Source organism: Periplaneta americana, chromosome 10 (assembly GCF_040183065.1).
Source record: "Periplaneta americana isolate PAMFEO1 chromosome 10, P.americana_PAMFEO1_priV1, whole genome shotgun sequence".
NCBI lineage: Eukaryota > Metazoa > Arthropoda > Insecta > Blattodea > Blattidae > Periplaneta > Periplaneta americana.
In genome coordinates this window covers 9,579,385-9,595,751 of record NC_091126.1, presented here as the reverse complement: position 1 = coordinate 9,595,751, position 16,367 = coordinate 9,579,385, and the positions used below count along the sequence as shown (strand labels likewise).

At 37.8% G+C, this 16,367-nt stretch overlaps 1 protein-coding gene across 4 annotated transcripts in view; it reads right to left on the bottom strand.

The window, feature by feature from the left end:
* AdamTS-A (ADAM metallopeptidase with thrombospondin type 1 motif A) overlaps window positions 1–16,367 on the bottom strand; it is a 991,514-nt gene that overhangs the window by 464,978 nt on the left and 510,169 nt on the right. For all 4 annotated transcript variants that reach the window (XR_011334233.1, XM_069836834.1, XM_069836835.1 and 1 more), the window contains exon 8: window positions 4,752–4,904. Coding sequence is in view for 3 of the 4 variants with exons in the window: in XM_069836834.1 (XP_069692935.1) it covers window positions 4,752–4,904 (153 nt within the window). In the remaining variant the exon portion in view is untranslated. The remainder of the gene's footprint in view (window positions 1–4,751; window positions 4,905–16,367) is intronic.

The window sequence follows — 16,367 nt, the reverse complement described above, 5'->3', positions numbered from 1 at the left end:
ATTTTCATTTTAGGCCTATCTTTTTGAAGTATGAATTCTAGCTTATTTGTTTGGCTTTGGCAAAAATAAAATCCTAGTCAAGTTATGTAAGTGATATAAAAGCCAGTAACAATGCTATCTTAAAAGACAGCTCTTTTCTATACTGATACTCACCAGCCAATATTTTGTGTGTTATATGAGAAATATAAAAAAGAAAAAAAACTATTTTCATTAACGAAGAAAACACAAAAATGGTTTGCTCGGCAAAGAGGAAAATAAGTCTCATGACCTGCTACGTTTCGAAGTGTTACAACAGTGCAACGTTTGTTTCGTTCTGCGGATTATGTTCGAAAATAATTAGGTAAGAGTCAATACACACTGCAGAAGAAGAGGGATCCATTTATAAGACACACGCTGGTTAATGTAAGATTGTGTCAAACACAGAAGTTATGGCGAGTTCCAATAATATTCTGAGAAGACTGTCTGCAGAGATGCTGCTATGCCATACACAACATTTGATAGCAACTGGTGTGTTGGTGGGTCAATTGCGTGGACTTCAAAGCCACTACTCGAGTTCGAGTTTTGTGGGGAAAAAAAGCATATGTACTGGGAGGAAAATTCCACCTTCCTTCAATGCATTTAAAATCTTGTGAACACTAAACAAAAAACATTTTTCCTTTTACAGAGTTTTCACTATTTCTATACCCAAACACATCACATTGTATTTCGGTTCACATCACCAGGAATACACAAATGTTGAACCAAGCGTCTTGGAGATTGAGATCGCCAGTGCACTACTTGCGCGGACTCCAAATAAGGAAGTTAGTAGGCCTACTGTCGGAAGTCTCAAATCAACCGGCTTTTATTCCATGTTTAGAAAGAAGTTGAGCTCGTTCAAGCTGCTTGACCATAGATGAACAGTTCACGGACTTTCTCTAATTAGCTGGACTTCAGATCGACATGCTTTCCATTACGTTTTAATATATGTCGTCACAGAAAATCATTTCCCTCGAGCGACTGAGGACAAGCAAGACAAGACTGCATGCCAAATATAATAAAACCTATTACTGAAAAGCGAGAAAAAACGTATGATGCATATTATGAAAATAAAACGTGCGTTCATTACAAAGGGCTATTTCAAGTAAGATCCACCGCTGTGGAGTAACGGTTAGCACGTATGACCGTGAAACGAACGGGCCAGGTTTCAAATCCTGCTTGGGATAAGTTACCTGGTTGAGGTATTTTCCAAGGTTTTCCCTCAACAAATTGGAGCAAAATTGCTGCATAACATTCTGCGTTGGACCTCGGATTCATTCGCCATCATATTTCGGGCTTGCTCCGATGTAGAGTGGCCTGCGAACCCCGTGCAAATGTGATCATTATTTGCTGGTGGCAGTGCTGTGTATCATGGGCTTTCCCCTGGGCTCCTTGTAGCTCGTGGGACCGGGGTTGAAGGACCGCGGTGAGGCCTACGCGGAAAGGTAAAGGGGTCGTGTAGAAGTAGGGTGTTGGGAACGTAGTTGCCAGATTCCCTCCCGTCTGAAGTCAAGTTCACGAAGGTTAGGGGTTAATTCCCTCCCTCCCATTTGAAATAGAAACACAAATTCCCGTCCCGCTTAGACTTCGGACTGCCATAAGTTCAAATTAATATCCTGTGCTTTGCGTTTAGCACAGTTCCGAATTATATCTCGGTTCAGGATATGGAGACTACCGAAAATCCCCATATTATTCATGAAGTTCCTCACCACGCTGCAAAGGTTGGGGTTTGGTGTACAGTGAGTGCGAGTAGAATTATCGGTCCCATATTTTTCGACACAACAGTTGATTTGTGTAACTTCAATTTTAAATATTTTTTTTTTCCGGAACTAACAAGAAATGAACGATTGAGTGGCTGGTTTCAGCAGGATTCAGCTACAGCGCACACCGCTGCGAATTCTATGCATGAATTGCGAAGTGGGTTTGGTGACAGAATAATTAGTCGAGGATTGTGGCCACCTCGTTCCCCTGACCTATCTCCATGCGATTTTTATTTATGGGGAACGTTAAAGAATAAAGTGTACGCATCAAATCCGCACACGTTACAAAAATTGAAGGACAACATCACGAGAGATGTTCACGAGAGATGTACAGGCAATCAGTCAACATGAACTTTTGCGACCGAACCAGAATTGTTTTCGGAGATATGGGGAATGTGTTCGAGTTGAAGGTCGTCACTTTCAACATCTGTTGTGATGCAGGTAAGCCTAATATTAGTAGAGTATTTAGTGTTCCGTACCCATGACTTGCCGGTCGTTTACGTGTAACTCTGGCGGCAGGTGCGCCAATCTTCACACAGTCCAAGGTCGCCGCGGAACGGTCCGGCCGAGCTACGAACGCACTGTATAAGCAGTATGATACAGATCTGACTCACATCTGCCCAAAATTCCACTAATAACTGTTAAAATATAAGAGAGTGTGGATTGAAGAAGTTTGCAGTGATAAAAATCGGAAAATCTTAAATCTGCAATTGTGGGACGCTTAGCAGCCTTAAAGCTGGTTCACAATAAACCGGGAACGAAAAAAACAACGTGAACGAGAACGGAAATAATGTTAAAATATATGTATTTAAATGTCAGCATTCACAATAGTTAATTCTTAACTCTCACATTTAAATACATTTATTTTAACAATATTTCCATTCTCGTTTTCGTTGTCGTTTCCGTTCCCGGTTTATTGTGAACCAGCCTTTAGGTGCAAGTTCTAGTTTTAATTTACTCCTTAGTCATTGAAATAAATATATTTTTATCAGACTTAATCAAATTCAGAGTATTTACTTCTTCTTTTCTTGAAAAGCGACACAATTATTTCGATTTCTTTCTTCACAGATTTAAAGTAATAACGATAATTCTTCACATGCTAGTACTGCCTTGTAAGTTGCTGATTTCTGACTACATTCTTACAGTTCATCTTAATCCACTTATTAAAGTACTGAACACAAATTATATTTCGTCATTGTTTGAAATATTTTCATTGAAAAATCCATAGTGACACTTGTGGCGGACAAAGTCGCAGTTGGAATTCTTTCAGGGTTCTCCTGTTTTCCCATATTAAGCATCTACATCGTTCCGTCAACACTTCCCCATTTCGTCATTATTCCATAGCGTTCCCCGAACGCAGGCTGGCGAAACACGGAGGAGGCTGGCCTAGGGACGAGGGGGGGGGGGGGTTGCCTGCACGAAACCTGGGTGCACAGCGGACCTTAGTGCAGTCAGCCGGTGTGGGTTTGGGAATGCGCCTAGCTTGAAGGTTAGCGCTGATAGTGAAAGGTCGCAGTGCTGGGTCATAGTGCCCCATCCTGAAAATTCCATTCCATTCAATACATTTAGCAGCAAACATCATTAATACGGTAAAATTTATATAACATTTCAAAATAATGAATGTCGCTTTTTCTAAAGGAATGCAAAAAGGTTTATTAATTTCTTTATGCTCGCCCATGCCGAAATGTAGTAATTATACACCTGGTAGTAGCCTTTAATGCACCTCATTAAAGTACACCTATTCATTATAGTTCAGTTGTTCAGCCAATGAGAAATCACCATTGTAGCATTATAAAAGCGCAAGTATCGATTATTCTCGTATATGCAATCGAAAGACAACTAGCGAAACGTCACGGAGGCTTGAAATCCAATACTGTCGCAGAAGGTTATGTTCTGTTACTATAATAATTAGCGTTAATTGTAAATAATATTCAAATAAATTCAATTTGTCACCTCGTTTTTCAATTCTAAATCAATTTCCAGGTTATAACAAGATTAATGTTCATGTTATTCTCCAGATTATATCAAGGTCAATGACATTCGTTCCTCGGAAAAAAATCACTACTTTCGCGTCTGCACACATCTCACAATTTAGAAGGTCAGTTCCGCTCCTCACTTACATAACTATAACATGAATACTTACGAATAATTTCAAGTTAGAAATATGGTCGAGCATAAAAAGTCGTATGGAACTGCCTATAATGGTAATTAAGACGCTCGTATGAAAATTATGAAACTCGCTTGCGCTCGTTTCATAAACAAACATACTCGCGTCTTACTTACTACCATTATAGGCTCGTTGCATAATGTACTATTTTGAGATTCAAAATTCGTAACTTACTTCACTGTAAATGCAGTTGGTGATTGATTGTTCCGCTTGCCTCTTTGCTTGTTTTTATTTTCAGCAAATTTTGTGTACCAGAGTATAATGTACTGTGTTGTCTACAATAACTAGGTATACTGCAATATGTACCACCTACTATAACAATGATATTATGCACCACAGTTTCTGTAAACCTGTTCAGCATTAATGCGTAGAAGTAACGTTCGTGAGTTTGAATCTTGTCTAGGGCTCGAATGCTTATACGTTCTCAACGTGGTGTCTTAAGTTATAGAAGTGGATGCTCAAAGTCTGCAACGAATGACAAGAGTCCCAGTTCAGGCCAAATAAAAAGTTTACAATTCTAAATAGCCGGATAACTACTCGGTCTAAGAAGCACTCCCCTGAGGCGACGCGATTCGAAGGTTCGAATGCCGCCTCGGGCATGACTGTGTTTCGTTAATTTTCTGTCCTGTGTGTGTCTCTGTGGAGGCTAGGAGAGCCCACATATCTGTGGCCCATAGGATCGTTCCCTCTCCTACAGGCATTCGTGTGTAGGTCCTAGAACAGTAAGAGGGTAAGCGAAAACGGAAAAATCTACTCAAATTGATGTCAGGGTGAAATGCCTTGGAAAGATAACATCAATTTAGACTCACACATGTCCTAGCTCGTGCGCGATGGTGAAGGCTGCACTCAAGCCGTTGTCCTGGACAATGGCACAGCTGGAATTGTTGTCGCACATCTTCCCAAGTTCTGCCAGTCCAAGAGTATCGCACTTCCGCCTTTCTGGGGTCCGGCATATGTTTTCTCTGAAAGCAAAGCAAACTGCTATTGGTATCTTCAAAATACTAAGACATGTTACCGAACCAACAGTCGCACTCCCTTCATCAGTGGTGGATTCCTTCGGAGTACTACACTGCTCCGTCGATATAGGAGAAAGCCAATGTTTGCCTACTGAGATATAACATGCGGAGCAAGTCCCCTGCAATCGGTAAGCATCATATTTATGTACAGCATGAAAGTCAAGGAATATTATGGAGAGTAAAAAATTCGATCATACGGGAATGGTTATTTAAGAGTTGATGATTCACTAAAAAAACGGTGAATGTGATACGTTAATACAAATTAATTTTATTTCCTAGAATTTATTCATCTATGAAATAAATAAACAAATAAATAAATAAATAAATAAATAAATAAATAAATAAATAAATAAATAAATAAATAAATAAATAAATAAATAAATAAATAAATAAATAAATAAATAAATATTACCTTAAACTCTCCATTAATATCCTTAATATTTACTTTGTCAGAAATACTCAGACGTGAACGTTTTTGTGACATGATGCTTCACCGGTATGCGGGGGCTTGGATTCTCGTCATAGCAGACCAGTTACACTGTTTCTCTGCTTTCTTTAGACTCAAACGCATTCTACTAAATATATTCACATATTTAATAAAATCTGGTGGAGTTACGGCCACTAGTCTTTCTCTACCACACCACCAGAATAGAAATTGGCATCAGAAACCCGTAATACATCGAAGAGTTTACACCAGGCTATTTTTATCTACTGAAGTTGAAATATGAAATTAGAAGTGATGTTGGAATGATAGGGGAAACGGGAGTACACAGATAAAACTATTTCGAACCAACGTCTGCTTTGTCGAGCACAAAATACGTCACGACCTGACCGAGGATCGAATCAGGGATGTCTGGATGGAAGACAAGAGCGCTAGCGGCTGTAAATAACACTAACTTTCACCTCCGAGTCAGCAAGGAGTTATAAAGTCCGCAAACAGCAGTGTACATGCACATTATGAATAACATTGTCTCGGTCCATTTTCATGAAATCGGCAATATTTTCTTTTGTTTCATATTAATGAAGAAGTATGCTCACTGGTGAAGAACGAGTACAGATTGCTTTCGCGCGATTGCGAGGAACAATGCGTTCAGGAGTTTGAACGAAAATTTCGCAAACCAGCTCCCACTAGAGCCAATATCAGGACTCTAGTGAGCAAATTAAAAAGAACAGGCAGTGATACAGTGATGTTGATGAGATGCGTTCAGGCAGACCACAGACTTCTGCAAATGACGTCCAACGTATTCAGCAAGCGACTGAAAGCAATCCAGGTGCGTCGACTGAACTGAACATTCCTAAGACAACAGTCTGGAGAGTTCTGCGGTTTACATTTCACAAAGGTATGTACAATCCGCAAGCGCTACATAATTTATAACAGCAAGATTATGCTGCCTGTCAGGCTATGTGCCATAAACTGCTTGAGGTTCTTGCTAATGAGAATCTAATGGACAACATCCTTTTCAGTGATGAGGCTACAGCTCATGCCCGTGGACGTGTGAATAGGCATAACTGTCGAACATGGGCCGACGAGCAACCAAATGCTACGTACGAATGGCAAATAGATACACCCAAAGTTAATGTGTGGCTAGGTCTGACGACAAGGAAAATCCATGATTCATTCATTTTTCCTGAACCCACTGTCACTGGTGTCACCTACTTGGACACGTAACAATTCCTAAAACCACAGCTTAATCAGGATGGTGTTTCAAACTCTGTTGTCTTTTTTGCAAGATGGCGCTCCACCTCATTTCGCTAGTTCTATGCGTGAAAATCTCGATAAAAAGTTTCCGGATCAATGAATCGACAGAACTGCACAAAGACTATGGGCGCCACGTGCACCAGACTTAACCTCACTTGATTCTTTTGCTTGGGGTTTTTCAAGTGCAAGGTGTACAAAACAAAGGTTCACTTAAGGGAACGCATTTACGAAGCAGCATCAGCTATTACACCACTCCACCTTTGTGCTGTTTTCAGAGGGACGATGCATCGCTGGGAGCAGTGCTTGGAAATACAAGGATGGAAGTTTGAACTATACTGAAAATGTTGCATGTGACCAATAACATATGTTACATACATTAACAATGGTCAACATTTTCAGCATACTGGATCGAGACTTTTGGTCAACTCTGTATCTCCTTTATGCATGTCGAATACACGTAGGGGAAATGGGGCAAGTCGGGGAATTTAGTGTTTGGAGCCTATAATTAAAATAAAAACACTTTGAATAAACCTGAAAAACATATATGTGTATTGTTACACTTTTAAGTACAAAACTAAAGTATAACTTAACGGTGCATTTTGCTTAGATAATATAAAAAAAATTATTTTTTCTGAAGAGTGGTAAAAACTTCATCTTGCCCCACCAGATGGGGTAAAATGGAGTTATTGTTGGCAGAGTGCACAAAGAAGAACGACTTACAATCCAACATATGTAACATTTTACCAATATTATACAGGCACACATTACAAGGCTCAGCAATGCACAGGGCCACAGATGAGACAACATAGGACAACGAACAAACACAGTCCCATAGACGGAAGATAAAGTTCCTCTTCCATTGCCCACGCCCGAGTCGAACCACGGACCGCTTGGAGGGAAAGCGCATACTCTATTCACAGAGTAAGGCGGTAAACTGTAATGTTAAAGTCGTCAACGGTACCGCTAACATTTCTCTCGCATTATCTAGTCGGTGGTTTTCCTGCCCAGTTATAACTTACACATGATTCCATATGCGGAGACTAAGAGAAAGGCAGAATTTATGAAAGATTGGAGAATGTTGGGTTTGCAGTGAAAGACCTGACCATGGGCATAACACTTATGTATGTACATGGTTCCAATCAATTTCGATTTAGTTTCTTCCCGATTCTTTACATTGCAATACTCGGCATATTAATATTTATTGCCCACGCTGATTGTTTGATGTGATACTTGCGAGGGCTGTTTACTATTAGCAATAAAATATGGCTTCTCAGGGACGGAAGTAAAGCAGGAAAGCAACCCTGCTTCTGATAGAGGACTCGAAGCAAAATTCATCGGCAAATCCTCGCCCACGTTACATTTCGATGCTGACTTCGGCAGTTGGAAGCGTCGTTGTAAATAAAGAGCTACAACTACAGTAACTATAACTTCAACAGCTACAGTTAGTTACCAGAGATACAGCAGCTACAACAACAAATACAACTTCAGCAGCTACAACTACAAATACAACTTCAGCAGCTACAACAACAAATACAACTTCAGAAGTTGCAACAACAGATATAACTACTTCAGCTACAACATCAAATACAACTACATCAGCTACAGCAACAAATACAACTACAGCAGCTACAATAACAAATACAACTTCAGCAGCAACAACAACAAATACAACTACAGCAGCTACAATAACAAATACAACTTCAGCAGTGACAACAACAAATACAAATACAGCAGCTACAACAACAAATACAACTACAGCAGCTACAACAACAAATACAACTTCAGCAGCTACAACAACAAATACAACTTCAGAAGTTGCAACAACAAATACAACTACTTCAGCTACAACATCAAATACAACTACATCAGCTACAGCAACAAATACAACTACAGCAGCTACAATACCAAATACAACTTCAGCAGCAACAACAACAACAAATACAACTACAGCAGCTACAATAACAAATACAACTTCAGCAGTGACAACAACAAATACAACTACAGCAGCTACAACAACAAATACAACTACAGCAGCTACAACAATAAATACAACTACAGCAGCTACAACAACAAATACAACTTCAGCAGCTACAACAACAAATACAACTTCAGCAGCTACAACAACAAATACAACTTCAGCAGCTACAACAACAAATACAACTACAGCAGCTACAACAACAAATACAACTTCAGCAGCTACAACAACAAATACAACTACAGCAGCTACGACAACAAATACAACTACAGCAGCTACAACAACAAATACAACTACAGCAGCTACAACAACAAATACAACTTCAGCAGCTACAACAACAAATACAACTTCAGCAGCTACAACAACAAATACAACTACAGCAGCTACAACAACAAATACAACTTCAGCAGCTACAACAACAAATACAACTACAGCAGCTACGACAACAAATACAACTACAGCAGCTACAACAACAAATACAACTACAGCAGCTACAACAACAAATAAACTACATCAGCTACAACAACAAATACAATTACATCAGCTACAACAACAAATACAACTACATCAGCTACTACTACTACATGTAGCTCAATCCACAGAAAATGCCAAATCTTTGAATCCTGATCCGTCTTAGTAGTTTTTTCCGTTAGTTATAATTTTTTACCCTTAGCTGGTAATAGTTTTTCCAAGTTTTGCATACCCTACATTTTAAAAACACAATAAATATGCTCCCAAACTCACACTCAATTGCTATTGCACATCTAAGTATAACAGTATGCTGGGATTTACAACATCAATGCTTCGATCGAAGGCAACAAAATTTGTGTACCAACAATTTTGGATATAAGGAGTTCCTTCTAGCAATCCACCAGTGCAACCACGCTCAAGGATTTTCTCGTAAGATACCGACAGTAAGGACATTAGTTACAATATGCAGGCCAAAATAAAATCTCAGTACACAAAACTCTAGCAAACCATGTTGGCAAGAGTGGTCTATGAGACAATTTCGGATGTCTTACTCTACTAATTAACTCCGTCGTAAGCGTTGCTCCGGAAAATTGACGTCGCTCGTAGCAAAATTACGCCAAGAAAAGTTGCTACATTCTGAGCACTGCAATCTGTGTCTTTACTGACACCAAAACCATGTGATGCCAGAAACTGCTTGACACATAATAACAGACTGGAAATGAAAAGAGTTTTTATCGGTATGTGTGAGATAGCAATGTCCCTGGAGGCAATCAACTTCTTCAACACGAATCTCTAATTTCATAACCACGCTGGACAGAGAACGTCGCTCGCCTGTGGGGCAGCGTGCGGTACGCGGCTGCGCAGTGTGCTAAAATCTGTTTCCACTTTCGGCCGACGTAAGACGCGAATAAACAAAGAAATCAAGGTGGCAAGACACAAGCACGGGGTATATACTGATCGCAGCTACAGTGCTCTTCTTCTGGCGCGGCTGTTCGCTACGATACGCTGTAGCGACAGTTTATCTTTTCAATTATTTTTGCTTAACATTTCATACGAAAAAAGCAATTGGTCACTGCTATAAATAAAAGATGTACTGCTTTAATTTTTATAAAGCATTGTGAAAGTATTATTCTGTGAAATGCAGTAACACAACATTAAGCTATGTTTTATTGATTTGGTTTCGACTAAAGGCACGGTCACACGTCGCTACTTTTGCTGCGCAACTTTTGTACTGCAGCTGCAAAAGTTGCGTGTCATGTTCACACGTAAGCCAAAAGTAGCGCGCTGCACGCTACTTTTCGTGCTGCGCAACCCGAGTGCAGCAAACGTTGCTACTGGAGGTTGCGAGTCTGTTCACACACAAGGCGCTACTTTTGCAGCCGCAGTCATGCTGCAGGTTCCCCTCTCCGTGTTGACTTCTCAATATACATTTTGTGGTTATGTTCGCATTATTAATAAACTCATGCGAAAGCTTACTTATCTATTATTTGGTTTTCTGTCCTAACTAGTATTCAGAAATTGGCATTATTTTTACCATAAAGCTTTTAAAAACGCCTATATACTTAAATGATAACCAACAGCATATTCGCGTAATCAATGTTGGCAACCCTCCTGTTTTTTTTTTTTTTTAATTTTGCAATTTCTTTATTCAAAATTTTTCAAAATTTATTTACAATTTACATTTGAATTTACATTTGGATAGATACCCGAAATGAGCATATGCTCGTGCTCGGGTACAGTCCAGTAGTCTACATAAATTTTACAGGGTTCAAATAATAATGCTGATGATATAAAATAATAGTAATAATAATAATAATAATAGTAATAATAATAATAATAATAGAATAATCGTGACAGAAATGATACAAAGATTGTAATACAAAATAATTCATTAATAATAATAATAATAATAATAATAATAATAATAATAATACTAGTGATAAAACAAAAATATTTACAATAACAAAGTAAATACCAAGACGGATAAAATAAAATATAAAACCACTAGCGAGAGTTAACACAACTTAAACAAGCATATAATAACCGGAAAAAATGGCAAACTCGAAAATCAGCAGAAAAGTTCGTTGTATCGCAGACGACAGCAACCGCCGTATTCACATTGTGCTGTGCATTAATGGTAATAGTGGGGAGCTGAATGTCCACGTAACTGCCGTTCTCTTCGAATCTCCTCGTTTGAAACTACGCTACAGAAAATTAAACAAGTGAACTATATCGTCAGCAAATATGCTCACACTGTGTTGTGCATTTAGTAACTGTTACAAATAATTTCTTTTCATCACATCTAACATCTAACAGCTAAAATAAATCATTATTATTATTATTATTATTATTATTATTATTATTATTATTATTATTATTATTATTATTATTATAAAATACGTCCAAACAATAAAAGTATCATTGGCACATTTGAGTGGCAACACTGGTCGCAACCGCAGCATAAGTTTCAACAAAACCGATATCAAAAATGCTGCCGCTGCAACCCTGAGAACCCTGTTCACACGTCGTTACTTTTAAGCTGCGCTCAGCATGGAAAAGTAGCGAGCAGCAGGTTCGGCAGCCGCTACTTTTCGGGTTGCACCGTTGTTCACACGTAGCAGTACAAGAGTTGCGCAGTTTTTTGTACTTCATCGCTGCAAAAGTAGCGACGTGTGACCGTACCTTTACTGATGAGACAAGACCTGGCATGTGAGCTGTGCGAGAAGGGAAATAATGAGCTGTCAGAAAAAGAGTTTATTTCATAGTGGTTAATATTATACGAATCTACCGACAAGGAATTCATCTCAAATTGAAACCTTCCCCCTTCATATCCACGGTACGTGACAAAGTCATAGGACAGGTCCTGCCTTCCCTACTGTACTTGCGTGAAGATAGGCTTTGCTTGGAGGACGTTATCTATTATTCCCTCTTTAGGGAATCGTGTTCAGAAAAACTACAAAATGTGTTTAAGCTTGTGAAAAAGCAGGTCAAAATATGAGATGTCATAGAAATCTAGGAATCCGAGTATGACAAATCTGTATACAAAGTAATTCATGAGAATTTACCATCACTTACGGAACTTATTTTCAAAGACAATCTGAGCAAAAAATATCATATAAACATTTGTCCCAATCTCAATATTTTTAGAGTTATACTTATTTGAATTTGTTAGTAAAATAGCTGTTGTCTTCAGTTTTAAGGGTAAAAAATATATCAAATAGAGAATGAACTATTCAGAAGTGTTATTTCTTTAATCGGCTCATGTTCTGAAGCTAAAATGTGTTGATAATTGCTTTCTACAGATTTTATTTTTCAATTTTTAACTAAAACTGTCATCATTCTTAGGCACTTATCACAAAAATTGTTACAAATCATATGACTTTAGGAACTTGATTCTTTACAGTTTAATTATGTATTCTAATGTACAGTTTAAAAAAATACAAGAGTGGCGTAATTTGTAACAATTGTTGTGATAGATGCGTAAGAAAATCTAATTTTGTAGTTAAAAATCTTAAAAAGAAAAAAAAATCTGTACGAAGCAACTGTGGAATTCACAACATATTTTTAGCTTCAGAATACTAGCTAATTAAAGAGATGATACTCTAGAATTGTACATTCTTTATCTGTAATATTCTTTTACCCTTAAAACTCAAGAATTATAGTATTTTACAAGCAACTTCAAATAGTGTAATTCTGAAAATATTCAGATTAGGATACGTTTATATGATATTTTTTGCTCAGAATGTTTTCGGAAATAAGCTCCTTAAGGGACGGTAAATCCTCGTGTATCACTCTGTATGTTAATTTTATAATTTTACTAGCTATCTCAAATCTCAAATTAATTATAATTGATTGAATTAAATTAACTCATCTACTTTATCTTATAAGTTTATCTAAATTTAAATAAATATGTAGTCTACTAGTCGTTAACTTAACTGAAGAATATTGCTGGAGAGCCTTTTAAGTGTAGTGTAAATATTCGTAATTTAAATATGTATTGTATTGATTAAGGCTGGTTGAGTGGAAGAGAAAGCCTTATGACCTTAACTCTGCCAGCGAAAATAAAACATTATTATTATTATTATTATTATTATTATTATTATTATTATTATTATTATTATGTTAGATCATAACTGAAAATGCTCTATTAACTACACATACGCGATATGTTTAGCATTCACATGGGCCTAGTTGAAAATGTCGAAAATTATTTCCTTCAGGAACCTGGAAAATAGAAGCGGCGAAGTCATATGACAAATCTTGAATATGAAGTCTCGCTCGTTCATGGTTCAACGGAAGAGTCCAACTTTTGGATTATATGCGTACTAAATGTCTAAATGAAAAAAAAAATTATTGTACGAAGCGATAATTGTGCGTGTCTATCAGTTTAGAAACAATGGACTTCATTAAAATATACTGGATTAGGAAATATTTATTTATTTATTTATTTAACCTGGTAGAGATATGGCCATCAGGCCTTCTCTTCCCCTCTACCAGGGGATTACAACTACAATATTAAGAATACAATTACAATTATAATTACAATTAATATTAAATTTACAAATACAATAAAAATCAAAGTACTAAAAGATTAACTGATTAATAGTGTTAGTCGACTGTGTAAATGAATGTAGAAGAAAATTAGGACGGACTAATCACAAGTCAGATAATGGCTATAAGAGTCATTCATATCACGGGTGTAGTTTGACAATTTCATGCATATTATTTCACAATTTCAGGCACAGATCTGAAGCTTAGCGATGACTCGTTTATTTCTCATGTATTTCAGCATGTTACACGTCCTTATTTCGACATATTTCTTCAATGCAACGGCGTATCCCGGAGTGTGATTAAGTGGCAAAGAGCCTGCATGTCTACTTACATTTCTATCTGGTTAGCTATGTACTGTACAAGTTCCTCTATCTGCCGCTCAGAAATCCATTTACTAACACACCAATTCCCTTATCTGGGCCTATATCTAGCCTATATTTTCTCTGCTTATTCAACGAAATCGGGTTCCATTCCCGGCGCTGACAATAGACGAGATCCGTAGGCCGAGTGGCTTCTCCGTTTTCCATATCATTACACATTTAATTCCATCAAGACATTATCCCTTTATTTCTATGTATCTGACTTCAACTCGTGTAAACATTTAAAGACCTATCACGGAACGAAGAACATACCGGTATCACAGTGCTGGCTGGCATGATCGGCCTTTGCTCATTATGCCGAGAATCGGTGGAACTGCATGGAGAATCGAAAATCCACATGAGAACTTCACCACCACCGCATATCACAGTCATTTAGACACACCGAGATTTACAACCGAGTCTCGTAAATAGAAAACCGAATCCCTTGCCCACCGCTAACGGTGCGCCTATCAAAGAGGAAAATCTTATTTCTGCCAAGATTCGAGCCCCGACCTTCCTGGAGAATGTGGGTTTTAAGTGATCGGAATTAATATTTCATGAGAACAATTGGGCTGTAGGCCCGGCCAGGCCCGGTTCGCCCACCCAGAGGAAGGCTGTGGGAGTGTGGTCCACGCCGCCCGGCCCGGCCCGACTCGACCCCACTGAAGTTGGTTCTATTGCCTGACAGTCAGTCCTACATACCAAATAACACATACGGCAACAAAATTCTGCGCTGTGAATTTGATATTATGCAACAATGCTTCGACACAAGAAACACATCTCATACCAGAGCGCAGCAACATGGTCTTGAAATATTTGAGGGGGTAGGACTTTGCACGAAAGTCCGAGATAAAAATTGAATTCCTGTTTCGAAAAATTACTCAGATATTTTACAGAAAATAACATCGTCTGATTTTTCATATAGTACACATGGAAATTGCTTAACCTAAGATGGTTGAAAACTACGGCCCTTATGCACTATATTTTCCCTTTCACTGCTTTGTTCACCCTTCGTTTATCCTTGCAGCATGGATGAACATGAGCTGTTAGTTTCAGTGCTACTATTTCAAACCAAATTATCCCGGTACCGTTCATTGCAGTTTTATTTTGTACAGTTTCCTTCATAAAGAATTTATCCATTATCAGTACTTACATCGCAATCACTGATCATTTAACAAGCACACACTTCCGAAGATGATCTATCACAATTTACGATCGCTGAAACTAAATGCTGATAATGGTTCTTTTTAAATTTCGTGACAAATTTGTTTACGAAAGAATGTCGAGCATTAATAATAATTGGCAAAAATACAGTCGAATACACTGTTAATTGAACTGTTAATTCTTATTATTTCCACTTGGTAATGTTTTTGACCGTTATCGTTCGATCGCAATAGCCGATAGATTTGAACTGAACTGAAAAAGTGGAAATCATAGACAAAGAAGTGGAGTTAGCGTTGCATCATGTGAGAGGATTCACCGATCTGAAAGGCAGGGGCATTGTGAGTTGCGTCGCTAACGTGGTTAATGCGACAGCTGATCCCCTCCATGGATTTGAAATAACCATTTGTGGCTTATGACCTAGTTCATTTTTCAAATTATTTATTCATTTTTTAACATGAGGAATCGTTTTGCAAATTATTTGGAGAGGCGAGACCCCTCTATTAATTTTACTGGGGGAGACGCTCCTGGCTTTGTAAGTTGAAGGGGCAGAAAGTACCTTGCCCCTCCCCAAATCGGCGACTATAGTCAGTACAATTTGGATCGAGCAACTAGACATTTGTAACTCTACCAATCAGTGTGAAGCAGGGTTTAAGCTAGAAAATAAATAATTGTCGCAAAAAACCACAAATGAAAAATTATATTTGCGCAATTTCCGAAATTCTTGTGCAATGTTATAAATAATTGTGCAGAAAGATAAAATTAATAAAGAATGCAGAAACAAAGTTATGTAATTTGTTTCTTGGAGTTTTATTACTTTATCACATTTCTAGACATACTTATGTAAGTAAATGATTAGACGTAGGTATGTTTAGAATCAATTACTGCTGAATTTACATCACATTAAAGTACATTATTTTATGGGCACTCTAAACATTGAAATTCTTTACTAGTGGGCACTTCAAGATTTATTGTTAGCAGAGTGTTAACTCTTTTCACTGAAAGACGGTTTCTAACTCCAGTTTTTACAAGATTCATTCAACTAAATCTTCGCTCACAATTTACAGTAACTGTATGCGATGGAATTATATAAATCAATTAGAAGAAATTGTTCACTTAACTTACATGAATTGCACCAACTTTCTGAAGTCAATTCCTGAACATCTATTGCTCAATACCTTTTTGAACATTGC